Source organism: Gopherus evgoodei, chromosome 12 (assembly GCF_007399415.2).
Source record: "Gopherus evgoodei ecotype Sinaloan lineage chromosome 12, rGopEvg1_v1.p, whole genome shotgun sequence".
Classification (NCBI taxonomy): Eukaryota; Metazoa; Chordata; order Testudines; family Testudinidae; genus Gopherus; species Gopherus evgoodei.
Genome location: NC_044333.1, coordinates 26,064,373 through 26,091,449, shown reverse-complemented (window position 1 = coordinate 26,091,449; position 27,077 = coordinate 26,064,373). Strand labels below are relative to the sequence as shown.

At 42.0% G+C, this 27,077-nt stretch overlaps 1 protein-coding gene across 2 annotated transcripts; it reads left to right on the top strand.

Moving 5' to 3' along the window:
- The first annotated feature begins 105 nt into the window (after positions 1-105).
- Positions 106-24,793, top strand: LOC115660194 (fatty acyl-CoA hydrolase precursor, medium chain-like). 2 transcript variants are annotated; one of them, XM_030581280.1, is made up of 13 exons: positions 106-143; positions 7,593-7,797; positions 8,963-9,101; positions 13,172-13,305; positions 15,094-15,247; positions 15,402-15,506; positions 16,464-16,571; positions 18,772-18,912; positions 20,345-20,425; positions 21,198-21,345; positions 22,369-22,518; positions 23,328-23,400; positions 23,502-24,793. In XM_030581280.1, coding segments are annotated over exons 2-13 (1,422 nt in total). In that variant the 5' UTR covers positions 106-143; positions 7,593-7,795; the 3' UTR covers positions 23,689-24,793. The 2 variants fall into 2 exon arrangements, with proteins under 2 accessions (XP_030437140.1, XP_030437139.1); XM_030581279.1 differs by lacking the exon at positions 106-143 and adding an exon at positions 3,156-3,281.
- Positions 24,794-27,077: the final 2,284 nt, after the last annotated feature.

Genomic DNA, 27,077 nt, shown 5'->3' with positions numbered 1-27,077 from the left:
TGGCACTATGAACAGACGTGGCCAGAACGAACAGTGAGCAGCTAGAGGAACAAGCAAGGTGCCTTCTTGTCCCCCACCTGGGAGGTGTACTCACATGAAAGCACCTCTGAACTCTAAGTCTCCACTGATCAAGGACAACACCGGTGAGTGGAGTGCGGTGGAGGGAAAAGTGAGGGGCATGTTAAATAAACATTTGTTTGTTGGACTATATTTTAGTCACTTTGCTCCAGAATGCTAGATATGTGACTGGGAATGGAAACTTATATAAATATGTTTCCTAGTAGGCCAAGTTTTTTAAAATGCATTATTTGCCAAGGTTGTTATCTCACATTGTTGCTATCTTGGGAGGTATTATGTTGGGGAGTTTCTGTACTAAACATTTTTATTATTATAATTAATTTTTACATAAGAATGGTCATACTGGGTCAGACCAATGGTCCATATAGCCCAGTACCCTGTCTTCAACAGTGGTCAAGGCCAGGTGCTTCAGAGGGAATGAACAGAACAGGTAATCATCAAGTGATCCATCCCCTGTTGCCCATTCCCAGCTTCTGACAAACAGGCTAGGGACACTCAGAGCATGGTGTTGCATCCCTCCCCATCCTGGCTAATAGCCACAAATGGACCTATTCTCCAGGGATTTATCTAGTTCTTTTTATAATCCTGTTATAGTTTTGGTCTTCACAGCATCCCCTGGCAAAGAGTTCCCTGGGTTGACTTTATATTGTGTGAAGAAGTATTTCCTTTCTTTTTTTTAAACCTGCTTATTAATTTCATTGGGTGACTGCTAGTTCTTGTGTTATGTGAAGGATTAAATAAAATTTCCTTCTTCACTTTCTTCGCACCAGTCAAGATTTTGTAGACCTCTATCATATCCCCATTAGTCATCTCTTCTAAGCTGAAAATTTCCAGTCATTTTAATCTCTCCTCCTGTTTCATACCCCTGATTATTTTAGTTGCCCATCTCTGTACCTTTTCCAATTCCAATATATATATTTTTAGGATAGGTGACCAGATCTGCACACACTATTCAACGTGTGCATGTACCATGGATTTATATAGAGGCAATATGATATTTTCTGTCTTATTATCTATCCCTTTCTTAAAAAAGCAAAGGTTTCAGAGTAGCAGCCGTATTAGTCTGTATCTGCAAAAAGAACATAAGCTTTCATGGGCTACAGCCGAAAAAGTGAGCTGTAGCCCACAAAAGCTTATGCTCAAATAAATGTGTTAGTCTCTAAGGCGCCACAGGTACTCCTGTTCTTTTTTAAAAAGCAAACAGAATGTTGGGAATCATTGACTGCCACTGCACATTGAGTGGATGTTTTCAGAGAACTATCCACAATGACTCCAAGATCTTTCTTGAGTGTTAACAGCTAATTCGGACTCCTTCATTGTGTATGTATAGTTGAGATTGTTTTCCAATGTGCATTACTTTGCATTTATCAACATTAAATTTCATCTGCCATTTTTGTTGCCCAGTCACCCAGTTTTATGAGATCCCTTTGTAATTCTTCGCAATCTGCCTGGGACTTAACTATCTTGAATAGTTTTGTATCATCTGCAGATTTTGCCACCTCACTGTTAACCCATTTTTCCAGATCATTTATGAATGTATTGAATGGTAATAGTCCCAGTACCGACCCCTCAGGGATACCACTATTTATCTGTCTCCATTCTGACAACTGATAATTTATTCCTACCCTTTGTTTCCCATCTTTTAACTAGTTACTTATCCATGAGAGGACTTTCCTCTTACCCCATGATGGCTTACTTTTCAAAAGTCAATTTAAATTAAATACTTTTTTTTTAAAAATGTATATATTTTCTTAGAAATCTAGACCTGTTGTGTGTTTTGGTGTAAATTGCATTATTCTTATGTTAAATTTGCATAATCCTAACAAAACATTTACTTTATTCTTATCTCTTGTATTTATCTCATTGGTCCTGACACCCCCCCCCCCTGTAAATTCGAACACCCTCCCCTAATTTCAATTCCTGGGGAAACCACTGGCAGCGAGCAAGGTGCCTGGGGTCAGGGAAGGGGCTGGATGCAAACAAAAGCCCATAAAGTGCATCCCCAAACACCTGAAAACCAGCCCTTCTGCCGCAGGGGTCCCACGGGAGACGCTCGCAAGCTCCCATGGCACCTTCCTGTGAAGATGGCAATCACAGCCCAATCACATGTACCTTCAAAGTGCTTGTTTTTTGCAACCCGTCTGAGCAGGATCGGGGCTAGGGTTTTGAGCGCCCTAGGCGGACGGCAATTTCGCCGCCGCGCGCGCTGGTCCCGCGGCTCCGGTGGAGCTGCTGCAGTGGTGTCTGCGGGAGGTCCACCGGAGCCGCGCAAGCAGCCGACCGTCCGCCCGCAGGCATGACTGCAGCAGCTCCACAAGAGCTGCCTGCCGCCCCCTCCGGACACCCTGGGCTGCCAGCTACCGTGGCGGCGCCCTGACCCAGGGGACACCCTGGACTGCCAGCTGCCGCGGCGGCGCCCTGACCCAGGGTCAGGGCGCCTCCGCGGCAGCCGGCAGCCCGGGGTTTCCCTGGGCCAGGGGACCCCCGCCCTGGGCTGCTGGCTGCCAGGGCAGCGCCCTGACCCAGGGGACCCCCTGGACTGCTGGCTGCCGTGGCGGCGCACTGACCCCGGGGACCCCCTGGGCTGCCAGCTGCCGCCGGCAGCTCAGACTCCCTCTCTGTCCCAGCAGCAGCAGCTGCTCAACCATTTAAAAAAAAAATTGGGGGTGCTTTTTGGCACCCTCAAATCTCGGCGCCCTAGGCAACCGCCTAGTCTGCCTAAATGGTTGCACCAGCCCTGCGTCTGAGCAATCCCAAAATGCAGATTTTGGGGTTGCAAACTCACTGGGGGAAATGACTTGTTTGTCTTCAAAGTGCCAGACATACCAGTGGTCACAGAAAGAATGATGAACTGCTTTGTAGGGAGTTTTGTGGTAGATAAGGGATCAGGGTTGGTCTTGGCAGCTCTTGTTCAACCTGTCTCCAGAACTGGCCTTTTTATTCACTTAGGGATTGGGTGGAAGTTAATTCCCTTCTAACACATACCACCAGGGCCTTTTTCCTAACAGCTGTTTGGCTCTAGAGTTTAGTAACAAGCCCTTAGTCAGTCTTCCGGTAATGTGACCTTTGTGCGTGCATTTGGCAATTGAAAGAAGAGAAGTAGCAGTTGATTAGTGTAGCCATGAAAATGCAAGGAGCTGTCAGGATTTGGCTGTTCAGGTCTCTGATTTGTGCTGCATGGTTCGTTGTGATTGCAACTGAGGGTAAATATAAACTCCTTTACTGATGGGAAAAGTCAAGAAGGGATTTAAGCATGGGACCCTTAAGACATTTTTAACATTTTCAGTCTGATTCTGTTAGAGGGTGACCCGTAATAGCAGCTTTGTCTTATATATACAACTAACCCCAAACCCCCCCCGCAAGTGTCAAATTTTCACACTTGCTATCTGGTCATTCTAGAATCTGTCATAAGTAGAACCGCACTTTCATTTCACTATGGGAAGAAATTGGTTTTTGCTGATAACTGACAAAACTAGGGGGGGCCAAGGTGGGGTGAGGTAATATATTTTATTGAGCCAACTTCTATTGGTGAAAGAAACAAGCTTCCAGGCTACAGAGAATATCAGGGAGTAGCCATGTTAGTCTGTATCCACAAAAACAACAAGGAGTCCGGTGGCATCTTAAAGACTAATGGATGTTTTTGAGGCTACAGAGAGATTGTCACAGATTGGTGTAATAAGTCATAAATCCAGTGTCATAAATTAATGTCTAGCAAAGTTATGAATTTAAGCACTTAGGCTCATCTTTTGAAAGTGTTGTGCAGGTTTCCTTTAAGGATGAGGACTGATGAGGTCTGATATAAAGTGAGCACGTTGTGAAAAGTATTCATGCACTAGGGATTTGGTGTGTTTGTTGATTACTCTAGATCTGACCTATCAGTCCTCATCCTCAACAGACACCTGCACAACACTTTCAAAGAACTTAAATGCATAAGTTTGCTAGACACTGCAAATCGTGGTCTTAATACATACACTGGATTTATAGCTTATTACAACAATCTGTAACTCACTAACCTCCCTTTTTGTCCTATGACTACAAAGCTTGTATGTCACTTAGAAAGGTGGTTTTCTAACTTTTTTTCTAGTGACCCAGCTGAAGAAAATTGTTGATGCCTATGACTCAATGGAGCTGGGGCAAAGGGGTTGGGCTGGGGCACAGTGCAGGGGTGCGGGGAGGTGAGGGCTGCAGGTTGGGGCTGGGAATGAGGAGTTCAGTGTTTGAGGGGCTCAGGGCTGGGGCAGGGGGTTGAGGTGCAGAAGGGAGTCAGGGCTGTGGCCTGGGGGTACAGGATCTGGGGTGTATTCAGGGCTGGCTCCAGGCACCAGCCAACCAAGCACATGCTTGGGGCGGCACTTTATAAGGGGTGGCCAATCTTGGTTCAGCAGGGCGGCGCTAGGGTTTTTTTTTGTTAGTTTCTTTTTTTATTCTGCAGGGCGGGGCTCCAGGGGAAGGGAGTTCATTTTCTTTTTGGTTTGGCGTGGTGGCGCTCTGAGAGGGTGTTGATTTTCTTTTTGGTTCGGCAGGCCGGCGCTAGGGTGGGGGGTTGTTTTTGGTTTGGCAGGGAGGTGCTGGGTTTTTTAGTCATTGTTGTTTTTGATTTGGCGGGGTGGTGCTCGGGGGGCTTGTTTTTGATTCAGTGGGACGGCGCTGGGGTTTTGTTGTTGTTGTTGTTTTTGCTTTGGAGGGGCGGCGCTCCGGGAGGGGGTGATTTTCTTTTTGGTTCGGTGGGGCGGCGCTCGGGGGGTGTTTATGGTTCAGCAGGGCGGTGCTGGATTTGTTGTTGTTGTTTGTTTTTGGTTCGGCGGGACAGCACTCTAGGTGGGAGGCTTGATTTTCTTTTTGGTTCAGTGGGGCGGCACTGGGGGGATGGGGGGGGGGAGTTAGAGCCGGCCCTGGGTGTATTTTTATCTCAATGTGAAGGAAGTTATGACATGAATTGCCGTAAATCAAGCCCTAACTCAGGGTTTCTCAAACAGGGGTCGCCGCTTGTGTAGTGAAAGCCCCTGGCGGGCCGGGCCAGTTTGTTTACCTGCCGCGTCCGCAGATCCAGCCGATCGCGGCTTCCACTGGCTGTGGTTTGCTGCTCCGGGCCAGTGGGAGCTGCTGGAAGTGGTGGCCAGTACGTCCGTCGGCTCATGCCACTTCCCGCAGCTCCCACTGGCCTGGAGCAGCGAACCGCGGCCAGTGGGAGCCTCAGTCGGCCGGACCTGCAGACGCAGCAGGTAAACAAACCAGACTGGCCCACCAGGGGCTTTCCCTAAACAAGCGGCGACCCCAGTTTGGGAAACATTGGTCAAGGGCGTCTGCACAGAGAAGACTCTTACTCCTGTTTGGAAACCCATTGAAATAAATGAGGTTCTTCAGAAATACCTTAGTGTGAAGAAAGCAGTTTGTATTTTTCCCAGTTAATAAACATGTAGCTGCCATTTTTATTTGTTTTAGTTTTAAAGGTGTATATGTCTTTTCAGAAAGGCCAAGCTGAGTTGTGCATTTTGTAAGCCTTTTCCTGAATTTATTATGTACTCCACTTTTCTGTTTTTTGTAAGAAGAGATTCTTTGACTACCGTTATTAAAATATGTCCATGCCATCTAGAATTCTGCAGGCTATCGTCACATTGTATGTGTGCAAAAAACAAAGAAAATCAAACTATAAATTATGGGTGAGATTTTCAAAGTTGCCTGAGGGATTTGGATGGCCAAATACTGTTAAAACTGAATAGGAATTAGACAGCCAAATCGTTTAGATGCTTTGAAAATTTCAGGCTGCATCTTCTCTGTAAAGTACATATGAAGTAATGAAAAATTAACACTCAAAAGAAAAAATCCTTCAAGCCTAAGCAGTCAGTAACAATGGTTAAAGCAAGAAGTCAATAACATATTTGAAGATGTTCCTAAAATATCTAGCACAGACATTTTTTAACCTTTTCAACTGTAAAGCAGCTTTAAAAAATGATCTCAAAACACCTGGTTTGGGCCAACGCTCAAGCCAGAGTTAGTGCTCTGCATGATCATATAACTGGCTGTTGTGTGATTCCTGAATCTGGCCTCATGTATCCTTATCCTGCCAGGTACCCAGCACCTTGTTGACCTGCTGAGGGAACACAATGGAAGGAGCACATGTGTTGGATCAACTGAAGGGAATAAATCCCTCTTACTTATTAAGATAATTATTTGTTTCCAGCAGCACCTGAATAGTATCTGAACTCATGTTCTACAGGAGACAAAACAGTGAGACAGATGAAGGGTTATGCAGGGGAGTGTGCTAAGTAATTCAAGTGGTGATTGGCCACTTTTCAACCATATAGTATGAGATAACTCATCATTTTTGTTCATTTTGAAAAACTTGCAGCCTATTCCTAATTACACCCCAGCTCTCACTGTCAGAGCATATTCCTGCTTCTGAACTGGAAATATCAGAAAATTCGTGTAGTGAAATACTGTAGGGGAAGAAGTAGTTATTTCCACAGTACTTTTACTTTGATCTATGATAGCAAACAAATGAAAGGACTATGCTAAAAGCATTGAAGAAAGATTAATAAATTGTAAGGCCAGAAGGGACCATCGGGATCATTTTGTCTGACCTTTGCATAACACATGCCATTAAATTTCCCCGGTAATTCCTGCATCAAGCCCATATCTTGTGGTTGAGCTAGAAAATATATTTTTAAAGACACCCAATACTGATTTAAAGACGTAAAATAATAGAGTCCATCATATGACTTGATAAGTTGTTCCAATGATTAATTACTATATTGTTGAAAATTTACAGTTTATTTCTAGTCTGGGTTTATCTAATCTAGATTCAGCTTTCAGTCATTGGATCTTATTATGCGTTTGTCTTTTAGGTTAAAAAGTCCTCTGCTATCTCAAATCTTCTCCCCATGTAGGCTCTTATAATCTATGATTAAGTCATCTCATAACCTTTTATTGGATAATGTAAAGGTTGATGTAAGGTTCTTGGGAGGCTACAGGCCTGCCCAGGGTGCTCTGCAAGAACAAGGCCCACACACATTGTGAGTTATTGGCTTTAATGAAGGTAAAGTGACACACCCGCAACGGGGAGTCCAAGGGCGGGACCGAGACCATGCAGCTATATATACAGAATACAAACACAACTCATACATAAACAAATAGGGGCTTTCCACAGGCTGGTCCGCCCCTTGGCCAAAGGCCAGAGACTTTCCACAGGCGGCGTCCGCCCTTTGGCCGAGGGCCTTACAAACTGGTTCTAACTGGTTAAAAACAAGTTATAACTGGCGTGCCATGTCCTACAGTGACCGGCCGCCAAGAAAGCGAAACTACTCTATTAGGCCGTACACAGTCTTCCGCGGTTCCCTACAGTTGAACTTCTTGGTATTTCTTACAAGTACAACTTCTTACAGTACTTTCAAGAATTTCACTGTAAGGCAGGTATTACTGGGGAAAAAAGTGGAAGATTGTCTGAGCAGCACGTGATGCACTGGGAAATCTGCCTCATTGAGAATGTGCTGATATCTTATCAATATGTTGCACAGGGCATAAAGGTGCACAACCAGAAGTGACTACCAAATATGGGCGACTTCAAGGAAAACAGACCAGCGTGAAAGGAACAGACAGGCTCGTGAATGTTTTTCTTGGAATTCCTTTTGCAAAACCACCTCTTGGATCCCTGAGATTTTCCCCACCACAACAAGCAGAGCCATGGAAAGGTCTGAGAGCTGCAACTTCCTACCCACCAATGTAAGATCTGATTGTATCAGGCTTTGCCTATGTACCCTATTTAGTAAATGAATCTAAATTGTGTCATGTATGCCTTTTTTTTGTTAATGAGGTTGTGTAGCATTATTTATCCTAGCAAAGGAGTTCGGCTTTATTGAATGTGTTTTGCATGGTAATGGTGGGTCCCATAAGTAAAATGTGAAATTCCTAAAATCCTCCAGTCATTTCTCTTGTGAATTGAATGGTGTTCTTGTCCTTTACTAAAATAGCCCAGTAACACCACAACGCTAATATATAGTTAGGGATCCATGTGAGTGTTAACTGTGAAAACGTTTGCTACATTTAAATTTTGGATACGCTACCAACCTAGTTAATGTTTCCCTCAGTAAATAAATCTGGAATATAAGCCCTGCTAGGTCATTTTAAGTGGGGTCAAGCTATCTGGAAAAGATATTCTATGTGATTGATTTTAACTGTCATTTCAATTTTATGGCCATTGCAATAAATAATTCTCACTGTTCATCAGTGAAGTTCTCTCCCACTTCCTACTCCTCCTCCTGCTATGCAGACTCAACTGAGGTCAGAGAGACTCTTCTCAGGAGGAGTTTATAAAAAACTGTGCTATCTACTTCATTGTCCAACAACTCCAGCATATTGGCTGGAGGGAGCTGTAAATGATCAGGCAACCCTTGTATAGGAACACAGTGAATTTTCCAAATAATGCCTTTTGTAGTATTTTTTAAAATAAGTTGATAGCTTAGTTATTGTTTCACGCATTTCCAAGCAAAATGATTCCCCCGCTAATCCACTGAGTTGGACTTTGATAAGGCAATCTGTAACTTTAAGTGCTCCTTTGGTTATATCTTGACTTGCATGAGTTGCGCAGAGACAAAAATGATACATGTTCAAAGTAAGAGGCAAATCTACATAATTATAATGCCAGAAGGATCTAGGTGACAGGGGTTTTCTGTTGTAACTCAGGTCAGTATTTGCAATTCTTACTTAAAGCTGGTTTCCTTATTTCAAGATTAACGTAGTGTTGTGAAATAGATATTTTTGGATCACTCTGTAAATGTGTCCAGCTTTAGAAATGTTTTCAGAAATCTAGTATCAGATAAAACTAACATTATGATCATGTGTTACTATAATTTTACTGAACATTGGCATTTTCATTATCTCATTAAAGGTGCCTACAAGATACGGAGTGGATAAAGTCAATGACAGAAATGTTAAAAGCTGTATGTCCTCCCTTAACCGTTTCTGAAGATTGTTTGTTTCTGAATGTTTACACGCCTGCCCATTCGAACAAGAAGGCTAAGTTACCTGTAAGCAAACCTACTTAATAACTATATCTTTATCCTCATCCCTGTGCTGTACTAGATTGTGTTAGCGGTATAGTAAAGCTGTAATAAAGCAAAGTTGGAAATTATGTATTTCACCTTAATTCTCTATAATGTTAAAACTGTGAACTGAGGTCTTCTAACTTCAGGTAAGATATAGGGTATTTGGTGATAAATATTTTTCATGTAATGCCCATTTTTCCTGGCAGCTTAGGATCTTCAAAGAACATTTTTCAGCTGAGTCAGGCCTGGTCTACACTACGTGTTTAAACCGATTTTAGTAGCGTTAACCTTTTTAACCCTGCACCCGTCCATGCAACAAAGCCCTTTATATCGATATAAAGGGCTCTTAAAACCGGTTTCTGTACTCCTCCCCAATGAGAGGACTAGCGCTGAAATCGGTATTGCTATGTCGGATTAGGGTTAGTGTGGCCGCAAATCAACGGTATTGGCCTCCGGGCGGTCTCCCACAGTGCACCACTGTGACCGCTCTGGAAAGCAATCTGAACTCGGATGCACTGGCCAGGTAGACAGGAAAAGCCCCGCAAACTTTTGAATTTCATTTCCTGTTTGCCCAGCGTGGAACTCTGATCAGCATGGGTGGCGATGCAGTCCCAAATCCAAAAAGAGCTCCAGCATGGATCGTACGGGAGATACTGGGTCTGATCGCTGTATGGGGAGACAAATCTGTTCTATCAGAGCTCCGTTACAGAAGACAAAATGCGAAAGCATTTGAAAAAAATCTCCAGGCTATGATACAGAGTCCACAGCACAGTGCTGCATGACAAGCATAACGGAAAGCCAAAGAATCAAACGGACGTTCATGGAGGAAGGGAGGGGGGACTGAGGACTCCAGCTGTCCCACAATCCCTGCAGTCTCTGAAAAGTATTTGCATTCTTGGCTGAGCTCCCAATGCCTGTAGGGTCAAACACATGGTCCGGGGTGGTTCAGGTTATATCTCGTTAATTTACCCCCCTCACCCCCATGAAAGAAAAGAGCAAAATCATTTCTTGACTTTTTTCATTGTCACCCTATGTCTACTGCATGCTGCTGGTAGACAGGGTGCTGCGGCACTGAACAGCAGTATCCTGTCCCCTTCCCTCCCCGGTGACAGACGGTACAATGCAGAAGGACTGGTAGCCGTCCTTGTCATCATCCCGTGAGTGCTCCTGGCTGGCCTCAGGTGAGGTCGGCCGGGGGCGCCTGGGTAAAAATAGGAATGACTCCCGGTTAATCCCGTCAGATGGTACAGAACGGCTGGTAACCATCCTCATCCTAGCAACTGGGGGCTGAGCTCCATGAGCCCCCCCCTTCATGTCTAAAGAAAAGATTCTGTACGGCCTGGACTATCATAACAGCGGGATGTTGGGCTCCTCTTCCCCCCACCGTTTAATGTCCTGCCTGGACTATCATAGCCGCGGGATGCTGGGCTCCTCTCCCCTACACCGTTTAATGTCCTGCCTGGACTATCATAGCAGCGGGATGCTGGGCTCCTCTCCCCTACACCGTTTAATGTCCTGCCTGGACTATCATAGCAGCTAGAGGCTGCCTCCCCCTCATTTTATCTCACTAAAAAGTCAGTGTTTCTTATTCCTGCATTCTTTATTACTTCATCACACAAATGGGGGGACCCTGCAACGGTAGCCCAGGAGGGTTGGGGGAGGAGGGAAGCAATGGGTGGGGTTGTTGCAGGGGCACCCCCTGGAATGGCTTGCAGCTCATCATTTCTGAGGGATCTGACACGGAGCGGCTGTGCTCTCTGGTACACTTATTCTTTAGTACCCTTGCCCCATATTCTAGGCAGGACTGACTCTATTTTTAGATACAACATAAAGGAGGGAATGACCGGGGGAGACATTCCCATTTTTGTCTTTGCGCCCGCGGCCGACCTCAGCGAAGGTCAACCAGGAGCACCCATGACAGCAGCAGACGGTACAGAACGACTGATAACCGTCATCTCATCGCCTATTTACAGTAGCACAGCAGATGGTACAGAACGACTGGCAATCGTCTCTGCTACCTTGCAAAGGCAAATGAATGCTGCTGTGTAGCGCTGCAGTACCACGTCTGTCAGCGGCATCCAGTACACATACAGTGACAGTGACAAAAGGCAAAACGGGCTCGATGGTTGCCATGCTATGGCGTCTGCCAGGGCAATCCAGGGAAAAAGGGTGCGAAATGATTGTCTGCCGTTGCTTTCACGGAGGAAGGAATGAGTGACGACATTTACCCAGAATCACCTGCAACACTATTTTTGCACCATCATGCATTGGGATCTCAACCCAGAATTCCAATGGGCGGGGGAGACTGCGGGAACTATGGGATAGCTACCAACAGTGCAACGCTCCAGAAATCGACGCTAGCCTCAGTACATTGACGCACACCACCGAATTATTGTGCTTTGTGTGGCCGTGTGCACTCAACTTTATACAATCTGTTTTACAAAACCGGTTTATGTAAAATCGGAATAATCCTGTAGTGTAGACGTACCCTCAGGCTTTGTGGAGCTCATGTTGAGTTGATCAAAAGGAAACTCGCTTTTGGCTCACCTTGTAGAGCTTCTTTTGATGGATGGCAAGCGTTCAGATTTGGGAGGCACGAGCACAGCAAATCCATCTACCCCTGGATGGAGTCTGCCAGTGGCAGGTCTGCAAACCCACATCGGGCCCTGATTTTCCCAGGCTTCTGCCCCACATACCCAGACCTGACCTGACCCCACCTGTCACTAGCTGTAATTTCATGCCCATGGTCCTGTTTGACTCTAGCATCAAATCATCCCTCATATTGAATCTGTTCTCTCTAGAACTCACTCATTCAGACCCTCTCTATCTCCTGTGATGAATGTGGCAACATCCTTCTCTCTGGCCTCCCTCCCATCCACATTGCCCCCTTTTCAGTCCACACAAAAATGCAGCCGCTGCCTTGTCTCATCTTGATCATCTGCTTTATCTGTCACTGTGATCACATCAGCTCCTCTTTGAATCTTTCTCCGTTTTCGGGCATCAAGATCAGTATTCCAGCCTTCACCTTCAAGGGCCTTTGTAATTCTGCCCCTCCCCACTTATCTGATCTCTTCTCCTATGTTATCACACATACCTCTCACCCACTTTCTCTGCACTGCAAATGATGCTACTTTGCTACCCTATTTGTCTGCTTCTCTCACAACCTTCTCTTCGCTTTCTTCCATGCTGCTACCTGTGCTCAGAATGCCCTTCCTGAGCTGATCTGTATGGCCCTTTCCTTTCATGTCCTTCCCTAAGGCCTACTTCTTCCATGACACTTACAAGTAATTAGCCAGCCAGGGCATCTGTATATTTCATTTAAATTAATCTTTTAGTCCATCACAATGTGCCCTAGCCTTTTCAGTTATCCTGTAGCTTTACTAATGTTAACCTATCCTTCCTCTCTCAGCTTCCCACTACTGGTCTTGTACCCCTTTTCATTGTGTCAGATCTGAAATTAGCTTGTAAGCTTTTCAGAGTAGGGATCATGACTTCTTACCTACATTGCAAGGTGTTCATCACTTCCCTTCCTACTTATTATTCCCGTAAAATAATAAAAAATAATCATCGTAGTTCTGCTGAGTCACAGAACACCTTTATTAAAAATACAAAGTCAAGAGCCATGAATTATATAGCAAAAAATCAAACAAAATAAAATGCTGAATATTAGTTCAATAAGATAACTTGGTTAGTGTAAGTAGCCTCTGACACCCTTTGAAATTTCAAAGCACTATACATAAGTATAAGTGACACTGGGTAAAAAGGATATTTGCAATACGTTATGATGTTCTTGGTGACAAAAGTAAATAAAAATGCATTGGTCCTTAGCGTGGGCCACTTTTCACACTTCTGACAGAGTAAATGTTGTACATAAATAACAGGTTTTTTTTCTCCTTGTTTAGCACTATCTAAAACTAAACTGTTGGTTTTAAAAATAATAATCCTGTTAATAAAAATAGCAACTTGCAACCCTTTGATTTGTATTTGACATTTATTACAAAATTTTCAAGTTCATCATTACAAGTAATTCTATCTGATCCTGCTCTTTTCAGGTTATGGTGTGGATCCATGGAGGAGCTTTGGTGCTAGGTGCGGCTTCAATTTATGATGGATCAGCACTATCTGCCTATGAAAATGTGGTGGTAGTAGCTGTCCAGTATAGGTTAGGTATCACTGGATTCTTTAGGTGAGACATGTTTTGTTACTATGAATCTGCTCAAACAAGGTGTTCTGTTTAAAACACACACAGACTGGGTGGGTGGATGTATATCCATGACAGGAATATGAGTGAATGAGCATGAATTTCTTTAGGCCCAAAGCTGAGGTGTTTGAAGAAGAAACATATAGCCTCTTCTTCCTTTCTTACTGCACAATTGCAGCATCTTTTTTCCAAGTAATGAATTTTATTATTACTTTTCATTTCTCATATCCCATTCTACTCTGGGTGTCCTGACATCAGTTAAAAATTCACAGTCAAACAAAAAATTTTAAAATGCAGAAAGCTAGTCTGGTCAGCCTAAACCTAGAATAGTGACACATTTCCAAGTGGTAGCCGTGTTAGTCTGTATCAGCAAAAACAACGAGGAGTACTTGGGGCACCGTAGAGACTAACATTTATTTAGACATAAGCTTTCGTGGGCTAAAACCTACTTAATCAGATGCATAGAGTAGAAAATACAATAGGAAGATATATATACATAGTCCATGAAAAGATGGGAGGTTGCTTTATCAGTTCTAACAGAGACAATTCAATTAAAGTGGGCTATTATCAGCAGGAGGAAAAAGCTTTTGTAGTGGAAATCAGGGTGACCCATTTCAAACAGTTGACAAGAAGGTGTGAATAACAGTAGGGGGAAAATTAGCATGGGGAAATTAGTTTTTAGCTTGTATAATGATCCATCCACTCCCAGTCATTATTCAGGCCTAATTTGATGGTGTCCAGTTTGCAAATTAATTCTGCAGTTTCTCGCTTGAGTCTGGTTTTGCAGTTTTTTGTTGAAGAATTGCCACTTTTAAGTCTGTTATTGAGTGTCCAGGGAGGTTGAAGTGTTCTCCGACTGGTTTTTGAATGTTATAATTCTTGACTCAGATTTATGTCCATTTATTCTTTTGCGTTGAGACAGTTTGGCCAATGTACATAGCAGAGGGGCATTGCTGGCACATGATGGCATATATCACATTGGTAGATGTGCAGGTGAACGAGTCCCTGATGATGTGGCTGATGTGATTAGGTCCTATGATGGTGTCCCTTGAATAGATATGTGAACAGAGTGGGCAACAAGGTTTATTGCAGGGATGGGTTCCTGGGTTAGTGTTTTTGTTGTGTGGTGTGTAGTTGCTGGTGAGTATTTGCTTCAGGTTGGAGGGCTGTCTCTAATCTGTCTCCCAAGGTCTGTGAGAGTGGGGGATCATCCTTCAGGATAGGTTGTATATCCTTGATGATGCGCTGGAGAGGTTTTAGTTGGGAGCTGAAGGTGACAGCTAGTGGCGTTCTGTTACTTTCTTTGTTGGGCCTGTCCTGTAGTAGGTGACTTCTGGGTACTCTTCTGGCTCTGCCAGTCTATTTCTTCTCCAGTCCCTCAGACAGAGACAAACGCCTACAGGATCTTTATCAAGTGTTCTTAAAACTACAATACCCACCTGCTGAAGTGAAGAAACAACTTCTCATTGTTTAAACCTATAATGTAACTTAATATGGGCCTGTTGGTAAATGCTCTGTCTGTAATATTATGTTGTCTGGAGTTCATATGTATAGTAGAAAACTATTCCTTTGAAAGTCAAGAAGCAATCAGCAATGGCCTGCAGTACTCAAAGCCACGTGTTGGGGCTCAGAAATAGACTTTCAATAAGCTGGTGTAAGAATACAGTATCAGCATGGTTTTCGTTCTGTAGAGATAGTGTTGTATGCCCAACAGTAAGGAATAAATAGCTGGTGGTTTTACTACTAATACCCTATATACACTTCTGATTTCAGTACTGGTGATGAACATGCTCGTGGAAACTGGGGCTTGTTGGATCAAGTGGCAGCTTTGCAGTGGGTTCAGGAAAATATTGAGTTTTTTGGAGGAGATCCAGAGTCTGTTACTATATTTGGAGAATCTGCAGGAGGAATTAGTGTTGGAGCACATGTAAGTTTCCAATAAATACCTTTATATTAAGAACACTCAGTAAGTCTAGAATCAAGCCTCACTTTTAAATCTAGCTTCTGAAGTAAAGTCAGTCATGGATTGTATCAAATTTGCATTTTAATAGGTAAATTGTATTCTTATTTTTTGTTTGTAGATTTTATCACCATTGTCAAAAGGTTTGTTCCATAAAGCCATATCAGAAAGTGGAGTTGCTCAGTTTCCTGGCTTCTTTATTTCCCATCCTCAAGCAGTTGCTAGTGTAAGTTTGAGTATTACCTTAACAGTATTTCTCTAAAATACCAAGTTTCCAATGCCTGACACCTTCTCAAAACTGAGTTTCAAATTAACAACCATGTGTTTGCACTCTGCTGTTCTTTCCTGATGGAGAAAGATGGTCTCAAAGGTTTTATTTATAGTTTCTCCTACTTTAACAACAATTTTAGACTGAAAATATCAGGTTCTGATTTCCCTCTTTTCCTGTAGGACCTCTGCAATTCTAGGAGGACTTTGAATGTAACATCACAAGAGGCTAATGCCTGAGCTGCAACTCTGCTAGTTCCTAACTAAAGGAAGAGGGGATGTAGAGTTTTAGACTGTCCGGATCTAGCTGCAATAATCTGCCAAACTCAACACATTCATTTGTGTAACTGGGAACTGGGAGACGTCCACATCAGGTGTCAGCGTCCTGTGCTGTTACTTTCTGAATCTGGGAGGAAAATAGGAGTTAGAACTTGATTTTTCTAATGTTTTTTAAAAAATGTTAGGAGAGAAGGAAGCCCTAGACATTACAGATCTTTTTCTGTTGTCTTCGTAATCAAAGTAATGAGAATTTACACTAGAATTACAACTGAGAACCATCAAAGCATAGTATCTATTGAAGATTAAGGCAGCTTTTATAAATAGCCTGTTTTGCTTTGAATATTGCAGAGAAAACAGAAAGTAGCCTTCAAACCCGGGGCCTGCAGACTCCTGTTCATATCTCCAGACACCACAATCTGTGTGCATCTATATTTTCACACACCCACCATTTGCCCTAAAGCAAGAGATGTGTTAAATGGAGAGTTGACATAGGAAGCATCTAATTGCCTCTGCACACTGGAAACTTGTCTGTGGTGGGCACTTTTTAAACTCCACCATAGTATAGCAGTTGTGGTTATCGATGATTTGTCTTTATCACACCACTCTCATCCATTCTTTTGTTTTTAAACAATTGCAGGTAATTGCTAATATATCTGGCTGTGAGACAACCAGTTCTGCAATGGTTCACTGTTTAAGGAAGAAAATGGATAAGGAAATAATGACCGTGAGTGCTGATCTAACTAAGGTAGGTGAGAGTTGCTAATTTAGGAGCTACTCCAAGGCTCATTAAGATCAATAGAAAGACTCCCATTGACTTCAGTGGGCTTTGGATTGGCCCTTAGTGCAGTTACTGATAGTTAGGGCTTGTCTACATTTACACTGTGCCCTTGTAGCCCTTCAGTGAAGATGCTGCTTACACAACGGGAGAGCTTCTCTCATCAGTGTAGGTAGTCCACCTCCCCAAGAGGTGGTCACTGTGTTAATGGGAGAAGCCCTCCTGTTGATATAGTGCTGTCAGCATGGAGGATTTGGTCAGTATAACTGTGTCACTCAAGGGAGTGGAAAATTACGAGTTGCTAGCATAGACCAGGACTAAGCATTTCATACAAGAATGGTCCACTGAGTTGCAGAATTTGAATCTACATTTCAAACTCCACAAAGTTCAAGAGTATCTGAATCCAGGACTGGGGTTCAAGCCCATTTTTAATTTTATGACATTTATTACTTGTTTATTCTACTGCCCACTGATTCTACACCCACACAACGCTTATTGCAGTTTTATTTCTGATTATTTATAGTACATCTGCACACTGAGGCTTCTGTAACAAGCATTAGAATGGGAAAGTAAGCAGGCGCCTTCAGCAGATAGAGTGAGTTCAGGAATGCCTCCATTTCTGTGAAGGGAATTTCAGGGTAGAGAGGAAAAGGAGGAACAGCAAGAGCTGTGGGGAATGGAGAGTTGGCCTTGGAAGTGTGTGAGTGACAGTGGAGCTCCCAAATGTAAAGTTAAAAGACCGTTAATGTTTTCTTTGGAAGGAAGTTCTAGTGGTCTAAAACTCTCTTCTGTGGCCCAGAAGTCCTCAGGAGACAACTGGCTGGCCCTCTCCCCAATCCTATGATCTTTCAGAAGTGTCCAGATGGTTCACTTCAGCCTCCAGAGCCTACAGGCGAGCCAACAACTGTCCACTGGACTATTGGCCAGGCAAGTAAAGAGCCTTCTGGAAGAGAAGCTGCTTCTCTGTTTCCAGCCTCCTCAGTCTAGCAGTGATGCTGTTGCTGCTAAACGCAGCTTGGGAACAGAGACATGCAGTGTTCTATGGGCTTAGACATATACCAGATTTGCATCCACTAATGCGGTTTGTATATGCGCACCAGATTTTATGTGCGCTAAGTGTTAATCATGGAAACAAAAAACTTAGAACCCTCAATTTTAGACACCAGGTGAGGCCACTTTAAAAATGGACCCCTAGACATTTGCAGTTCCATTCTGTCATTTCCAGATACGTTGTTCCAGAAATGTATGTTAGAATTGCAAGAAAATATATCCTCTATTCCAGACAGAATGGATGTATGTGTGCTAATTTTAGTGCCAAAGGGGGGTGGCCACACCCTTACTTGGGATTATTTTAATGTTCTTGGGCTAGCCTCTTCAGGTCAGTCCTGCTGCTCACCTGTTGTGAAAAATAAATTAATTATCCTTGTCAAACTGGGAAATATAGTTGGCTCACAGGGAATATTTCCAGTGCCAGAGTCATTTTTTCTTAGAAGGCAGAATTAAAGTACGTTACATAGCAGTATAAATGCCACTGCTAGTAATTTACCATCCTCTCTTTTGTAGTCATGTAAACGGTTCTTTGAAATTCTTTTTCCATATTATTGTAGTCTTGACTATACATCTTATACAAATCAAGCTAATAACACACATTTCCAAGGTTCATTCAGCTGACATATTAATCTTGGCCATCTGGAGTGGGGCATTCTAAAGTTCTCGGCCCAACCTATCTGCTCCCATTGAAATCAATGAGTGTTTTATTATTGACTTCAGTGGGAGCAGAGTTAGGCCAGCAGAACTGTTAAAATCTCACACCTAGTTTTTACTTTGTTGTAACCCTCTGTATTCATTTCCCAGTATGCAAAACTCTGCCATATTTTCCCTCCAGGCACACACACATTTCTGACATGGAAAAGGTGAAATAGACATAACATACCCCACATATACGTTGTGTAGATATTCCACAAGGAAGCACATAAGAAAGTAATAAAAATAGCCTGAGACTTGAGGGCTTTGTTAATTGCTTTTACAACCCTCTTCGGTGTTGGACTGTAAAATGTTAGAACTTGTGAGTACTTATGTTAGTCTTGGCTCGGCTCAGCTCAGCAATGGGAATTTTGCAATGTCATCTAGAGGAAGAAATAATTATAATATATTATTTTTTTTCTTACAGCAAGTGGCATATGTCCCTATAGTTATAGATGGTGTGTTTATTCCAAAGAAACCCGAAGAGCTGCTGGCTGCCAAAGAATTCAGTGCTGTCCCATATATAATAGGAGTAAATAATCATGAATATGGTTGGAGTATTCCTTCAGTAAGACATTTTCAATGACTTTTCTACACTAATCAATGTGTTACAAAATATGAGATTGTTCCATAGGACCAGAATCAGGGTATAGTCCCCTCACATGTAGTGTTTTAAATATAGCTCTGCCATCCCTGCTCTACATTGTCTACACGCTAGCCTGGTCTACACTACAGGGGGGAGCGATCTAAGATACGTAACTTCAGCTATGAGAATAGTGTAGCTCAGGGTTTCTCAAACAAGGATTGCCGCTTCTGTAGGGAAAGCTCTTGGCGGGCTGGACCAGTGTGTTTACCTGCCCAGTCTGCAGGTCTGGCTGATTGCGGCTCCCTCTGGCCGCGGATAGCTGCTCCAGGCCAATGAGAGCTGCTGGAAGCAGCGCGGGCCAAGGGACATACTGGCCACCGCTTCCAGCAACTCCCATTGGCCTGGAGCAGCGATCCGCAGCCAGTGGGAGCTGCGATCGGCCAGACCTGCGGATGGGGCACGTAAACACACCAGCCCGGCCCACCAGGGGCTTTCCCTACAGAAGCGGCAGCCCGTTTGAGAAACGTCGACTTCAGCTACTCCAGGGTATCTTAGATTGACTTACTTCCTGTCCATATGCCGCGGGATCGACAGCTGTGGCTCCCCCATCAACTCCGCTTCCACCTCTCGCCCTGGTGGAGTTCCGGAGTCGATGGCTGAGCGCTTGGAGATCGATTTTATTGTGTCTAGATGCAATAAATCGATCCCTGATAGATAGATCACTACCCACGGATCCAGTGGGTAATGTGGATGTACCCTCTGTTCTTACTCCTGTAAATCAGACCGCACTCCTTGATGTCATTGCTATCAGTGGACTGTGGATCAGGTTCATATTGAATTAGCCTTGCCCCTCTTTTAAATGCATTGGAGTTGACATCTCCCAGCAAATGTTTTAATTTCGTCTCCAATGTCTCACAGAGTCTAAACATATTATACATTTATTGGTCTTTCCAAAGAGTTTACCAGGAGCCTAGAGCATACTGCCAATATGACGTGTGTTCTGTGAGAGTTTTGATTAATCCCACAATTTATGTTTTCATTTAATAATAACTCTAATTTTTGTGTGAGGACTTTTAGACATGTAACTTTTGTTAAAGGTTAAATGTTTTAATGTGTGCTGTCAAACTGTCTGCAGAGAATGGTACTAAATCTGATCTCTGGTATCAGAATGTCCAATGGCTTTCAGTAACTCAGACAGTCACAACTTTTGGTGCCCATCTGCTCAACCATCAAGCATTTTTCCGGTTGCTTAAATAATTTAGTATTTAAAGAATAAGTTTATATTTAATAAATGATTAATCATCATTACTGCCTAGTATACAATGGAGCAGTAAGTAGTTATGAATTAAATAACACATGGTATCAAATCATTTTAATCAATATAAAAAGGAAAAACTGTATTTTCACTATACAGGTACTTAACTTAACTGGCAAAGAGGACGGGATGGAGAAACAAGCCATAATCTCATCATTGCAGTCGACATTGTCACTATTGGTAAGAGACCAGGAGGTTAATTTGGATGATATTTTAATATTCATTTTAAATCCGCTCCACATTTGGGGCTATATGATGCTATTGGCACGATCTCATTTTTGCAGTATTTATGCATTCAATGGCTTAGTAGTGGATTCCAGACCTAACTTTGGCTTCTCTGGTGTCATCCTCTGTCAAAGGATGGAACATTCGGAATTGGTGGCTCCATACTCCCATATACTATGAGGCACAAGGGAAGTAAATAAAAGAAGCTACCCACACTGAAACTAATAGTGTCTTCTGTGCCCCTCCAGCCCTTTCAAAGAGGTGGTTTCCTTTAACATAAGCTGTGTATAACTATTCTTTTCCTGTTCTTGTTTATAACTACACCTCTACCCCGATACAACGCTGTCCTCGGGAGCCAAAAAATTTTACCACGTTATAGGTGAAACCACTTTATATTGTACTTGCTTTGATCCGCCAGAGTGCGCAGCCCCGCTCCTCGGAGCACTGCTTCAACACGTTATATCCAAATTCATGTTATATCGGGTCGCGTTATATTGGGGTAGAGGTGTATTACATTATTTTATAATTGTATTCCATAGGGAATGCATATACATTGAATCTGTACTGTCCGGAGTGATGTTCCAAAATGCCATGTCACTTCTGGCTTCTCCAGCACTAATCAAAAACCAGTGGATAGTATTTATTAATTCATGACTGAGAAAGAGCTCTCGAGCTTGAAGCACACTAAATACTGCCATTAATGTTGTATTCCCATCCTTTGTTACAGAACTTTCCATCTGAATCTGTGTCTGTGGTAGCAGATGAATATTTAGGAGACACAGATGACCCTGCTGAGCTGCGAGACCGATTTCAGGATCTGATGGGAGATATCCTCTTTGTTATTCCAGCTCTTCAAGTGTCTAAATATCATAGAGGTGAATTTCCGATCAACCTCAAAAATTCAGACCAACTCCCAGTTGGCACGCAGCTGAGAATAAATCATTGTAGCACTAAATTCGTGCTATGGCAAAATTCTCATTGATTCAAGATTTGGCCCTTGCACATGATAATTTTCTGCCATGCTACTCTCTCCTCCCATGCTGTTTCCTTCAGTGAAGAAACTCATTTAGGACAAGTGTCCTCATTTAGGACCTGATCCAAATGGAAAGTCAAGGGAAAGACTTCTGCTGTCTTCAGTAGACTTTGGTTCATGCACTTATCCCCCTTTGTTTGGAAAAAGTTTTGTCTGCATTTTTCTCCAGTTTAGACTGTGCTTTCGGAAGAGTAAAACTTGGTACTGGTTATCGTTCTCCAGTCTAGCCCACCTTTCCTTTGTCAATGCTTTCTTTGTTACTCAACCCTATTGCTCTTTCTAGTGTCTGATATTGGCGAGAGTTCTCCAGAGTCAGGCAGGATCAAGTTTTATGCAGCAGAAATAAATTACATGAAATAGCATAACATGTTAACACTGAGGTTGGATTTCCTCAGCTAAACCAGGAGCTATTGGATGTTTCTCCTATGGTAACTCCCTAATATTTCTCAGTCAATATGCCAAAACATTGTTTCTGCATTTAGTATTGGATGCAGTTAGAGAAACTTTTGCCCTAAGTTCACTTAATTCTATTTATTCTGTATCCAATACTATTGTCAGGTCTTGGGTGGTGGTGTGTGGTTTTTTTAGATAGAGGGAGAGGACGGGAGGGATATTAAATCAGTGAATTTAGTCTGCTTGTACCATAGCCTCTTGTATTTTCTGAAATCTAGTTCAGAAACAACTGATTCTAAACCTTAGCTGAGCTAGAATTTTAGTTAGCATCTCATTTCAAGATTTAATCTACTGCAGCCTTTTAAAATATGAAAAGAGATTTGAGATCGTGCATGAAACTGTTGATCTGATTTAATGGTTCCCTATGGAAAGTACAGTTATTGTAATATTGGCTTTGATTCTCACTGTTTAGACTCTGGGGCTCCTCTCTACTTTTATGAATTTCAGCATCGACCCAGTACTTTTAAAGATACTAAGCCAGATTTTGTAAAAGCGGATCATGGAGATGAAGTTGGCTTTGTTTTTGGTGGGCCGTTCTTGAGAGGTGATGCAGTCATAGTTGGTAAGGACACATTTTTCAGATATTATTTTTTCATTGTAAAGTAGATCTATTTCACATTATGGATGCATTCTTGTCTTTTAAACAAATATGACCCACACTTTGTTGAATTAAGTACGTTTGCAAACAAAGAAAAGATGTGTAAGTTATATTTTTCATTAACTTTGGGTTTTTTCCTAATAACATTGTATACTTTTTTTGTTCTTCCCTTCTTCCTTCCACATAATTTAAGCTCATACATTTTTTTCTTTTATTGAGGGTTATCTTTAAAGTGGTATTTACGGCATTTACTTTCTACACCCCTGTTGCATCTTTTAAAACCTGTATGTGGAAATACATGTGTATTGACAAACCAGTTTTCCGCCTTTGCATCAGGACTATGATGTGGTTTTGAATTTAGCATACATCTGTGCTGTGAACTTGTCTTCAGAGATTTTTTATGTCTTCACTGTACCTTCCTGCTTCTCTAAGGGAATGACTAGGAATAGCAGCTTTACATGATCTGTTGAGATGCAAACATATTTATGGACTTAATGATCTAATCTGCTGAATGCTCATGAACATATATAATGAGCTACCTCTTCATTCTTTTGGCTGGAAATCTTTGAAAATACTAGCATTAGACAAGCTAGAATAATATCTAAACAATAAAAATCTGTAAGCATCATTCCCTATTAAGCAGTTCTGTTGTAACTTGTATCTTGAATAGTCTGATGCACTCATGCTTTGATATTATGCATGTACAATTTCAAACATTTTGTTTTGGTTTTTTACTTTACAAAATAGTTACATTTACATATTCTCCCTTTCAGCTGATGCTACAGTGGAAGAGAAACACCTCAGCCGAACGATAATGAAATATTGGGCTAACTTTGCACGAAATGGGTGAGAGTAATGCTATAATCATATATTGTGTTGTAACATTTGAATTTGTTTAATCTCAATAAATTAAATGGGGATTTTATTCTTCATTCCGTCATTTCCAGAAATCCTAATGGCGACGGTTTGGTGGAATGGCCACTCTATGACTTGAATGACCAATACCTGGAATTAAATTTAAAGCCAAAGAAAGCAGAGAAACTGAAAGGGAACAGAGTGGAGTTCTGGACAAAGATCTTCCCTGAAAAAGTGAAGAAAATAACTGAAGACAAGAAAGAGCACTCAGAGTTATAAATGATAATGTTTAAATTTGTAGCTTTCAATTTGTCACAACAAAATTCTACCAGATAATATTGGTTCAATAGAAAAAGTTTAATCATGTTAGCACATTTTTTTTAGTTTGATTGAGGGAAATGAGAGCAAAGCTCTGGACATTACAGATTTTGTTGCTAACTAGTGAAATATGTGGCAAAGAGGAAAACTCCAGATCATTTACATTAAATAATGGGAGATATTAACAATTGAAACAGTGGATTAACTCCCCAATGGAAATAATTGAGGCACTGTCACTAGGGGTATTGAAGGGGAAGACTAGATATAGTATTTAGGGATTTAATGTAAAGGATAATCTTGTATTCGAGGAAGTACAGGGAGATAAAACTCTGTATCTCAGGAAGAAACCCATTTTCTGAGCTATGAATCCAACATGGTGTGTATCTTTTAAACAGTAACACATATTCCCCTCAAATATCTACATTTTGATACTGGACTGGAATAAAATGTTTGGAACAGAAATGATTTCAAATATCAGAAAAGTCTGATGGGAAAATATTAAAATGTAGGGCCAAAGTGTATCCTGAGATGCATGCTTCTGTTTTCTGTTTCCTCAACCAGACTTTGAATGATACTAGATAGGGTTTTTTATTTTATATTAATGCTTTGGAGGAATTTTTTCAAATTGTAAATGGAAGATCCCACATGCAAAGGTTGTTAGCTAATCTCAGTGTACATACATATCTATGTAATATTGCTGAAAGCTTAACCACACTCTCTCATACCAAACACAGTGCAAATAACTCACCAAGAAAAGAAACATTAACAACTTTTTCCAAAACTAAAAAAATCTCTTTTGCCATCTGACATTTTTCAGTAATATCTTCACTTGTAAAATTGCACAACATTCTGTTTTGTATCAGATAATTTCCTTTTTTTATTCATTTGTCTTTTACTCTTCCCTGGATAAATCAAAGCAATGGAAAATGAAATCATCTGAGCCACTGACATTTTCTTTGATTACTGAGACTTCAGATTTTATGTAATTGTGTGTGATCAAAAATAGATAAAACTGATAAAAATTTAATACAATAACAGCAATAAAGATGTGATCCTCAAACATAAATTAGTTGCCTGTATTAAGTAACTTTAAAGACACAGCAAAAGTTGTCTCAGTGTCACTCACAATGTTACATACTGAACTGCTCATCATACAAAACAGGACTCTGCTTATAATCAAGACGAATAAGTATGTATAATACTGCATGTTTCAACCTGGAATCTCTCCTTGGAAGACACTTTCAGAAGCTCTGCCCATGATGTTTATACTGTTCTGAAATTGTTTTCAAGCATGTTAAATCCATCCCTGCAGGGTGGATTAAGGCTAAGGCAGGGTACTTATGATTTGGAACTCATGGTGCCAGCTACATCAAGAAGGCAGAGCAGCCAGAAGCAACACACAGCTCTGATGATTGCTGTGGACCAGCTGGGTTGATTCATTTAGGAGGAAGCTCAAGGACTCAGATGTGGGAAAAGGAAGAAAAGAACCCATCTGCAGAATCTGAAAAGGAAAGTCCAGCCTGAAGAGGGGCTGGACTGAGATTGGACTGCTTGTGAGAAACAGAAGCTTGGTGGATCTGACCCCAGTAAGCAGGGCTGGCTCTAAGTTTTTTTGCTTCCCCAAGTAAAAAAAATTTGGATGCTCCTCCCCCCCCCCGCTTTTTTTTTTTTTTGGCTTTTACACATTTGCACTTTGCAGTTTTGTTTTGACTGTTTAAAATTTAAAAAAAATGAAAACAGAGAATTTGTAGTTAGTGAAATAAAACAATTTCCTACTAGTGTAATTTTAACATTTAATTTTAACAAGTCGTTTTTGTCCCGGCATTTTAGCCTATAACCACTGGCACCAACGCAAAAGGGAAATTAGCACAAATGGCGGCAGTAGGGCTGCACAGTACACACACGTAATCGTGATTTGAGTGACTGTGCCACAATGTGACTTGATATTTCCCACGTCACACTCCTGTTGCACTACTGTATTTGCCATAGGTAAGGCACTAGTCATTGAGGTGAGAGAGCACCCACGAACTCACATATACACTGGACCCAGCCCTGCTGGTGTTTTCCCAACGCTGAGGCTGCCCAGCTGGGAGCCTGAGGGGCATGCAATGGCGAGAGCTCTGGGGCTGGAGAAGCCAAGGAAGTGGTGCTGGGCTTGCTGGACAGATGCTGCCCCTCTCTGCCAGGTTGCTCACCTCCTGCAGGAGGGGAGGCAGAAGGAGACTCCAGGCACTAGAATGCTGTGAAGGGCTGGGGAGGGAGGCAGCAGCCTCTGAGGCTCCAGTAGGCAGAAGCTCTCCAGGGGTCCCAGGGACCCTCCCATCCAGTCCAACTTTGAGAAAATGATCCCTCAGGCTCCACAGTGATCAGGTGGGTGTCAGGAGAGCTGGTTGAGAATTTTCCAATTAAACATTTTTTGTTGGACAATGCTGATTAATCAAAACCAAATCTGGTCACAGGAAAAGGGCAGGTTCCCAACTTGGATGAAGTTGAAAGAAAAAGTTTAGAAATTGTCAAAATTCCTTGATTCAGCATATCTGAAATGAAAAGTATTCTTGTTCAGTTCAAAATTACTTTTTGTTTTGAAATTTTTAGTTTATTGATACTAAAAAATGGTAAATGTTTTTGAAAGGTCACAATCAAAATGAAACATTTCAAAATTATCTAAACAACATGTTTTGCTTGACCCATCTGAAATCGTCCTGATTCAGGATGGGGAAAGTGTTTCAAAATCGCAAAAATTCTTGTGGGACAGGAAAACTATTTCCTGCCCAACCCTCACTCTCATTGTCAAGGTCAGCTCCAAGGAGTGAGTGACTGGAAGAAAGAGTTTGTGACTGCACAAATTTAAAACTAAAATCTGCTGAACACACATGAAAGGGAAAAGAAGAAACATTGCAAATGTTTGCACATCATCTCATTCTTGGAGAAACCTGTCTGACCAGTGTGCATGTGCTGATTGAATCTTAATTTATCTATACATTACACAGGACAGAAAGATGCCCAGTCAGAAATTATTTGTGCACATGGACAACTCTGAGGGAAACAAGCTAACATGAAGGGAACAGACAGACTCATGAATGGAATTTCCTTCGAATTCCTTTTGCAAAACCACATATTGAAGCCCTGAAACTTCCCACCACAACCAACTGAACCATGGGATGGTCTGAGAGACTCACCTTCCTAACCACTATTGTAAGATCTGCATACAGTTATTCACTCCTATCTTAGGCTTGCTTTGTTTATCTTTGTTTATGAAAGATGTAGAAGAATTTGCCCTCAATGAGGAGTTTGGATTGGCTGGCAATCTGCTGACAATATTGAAGTGTTTCATAAGGAGCACGTGAATA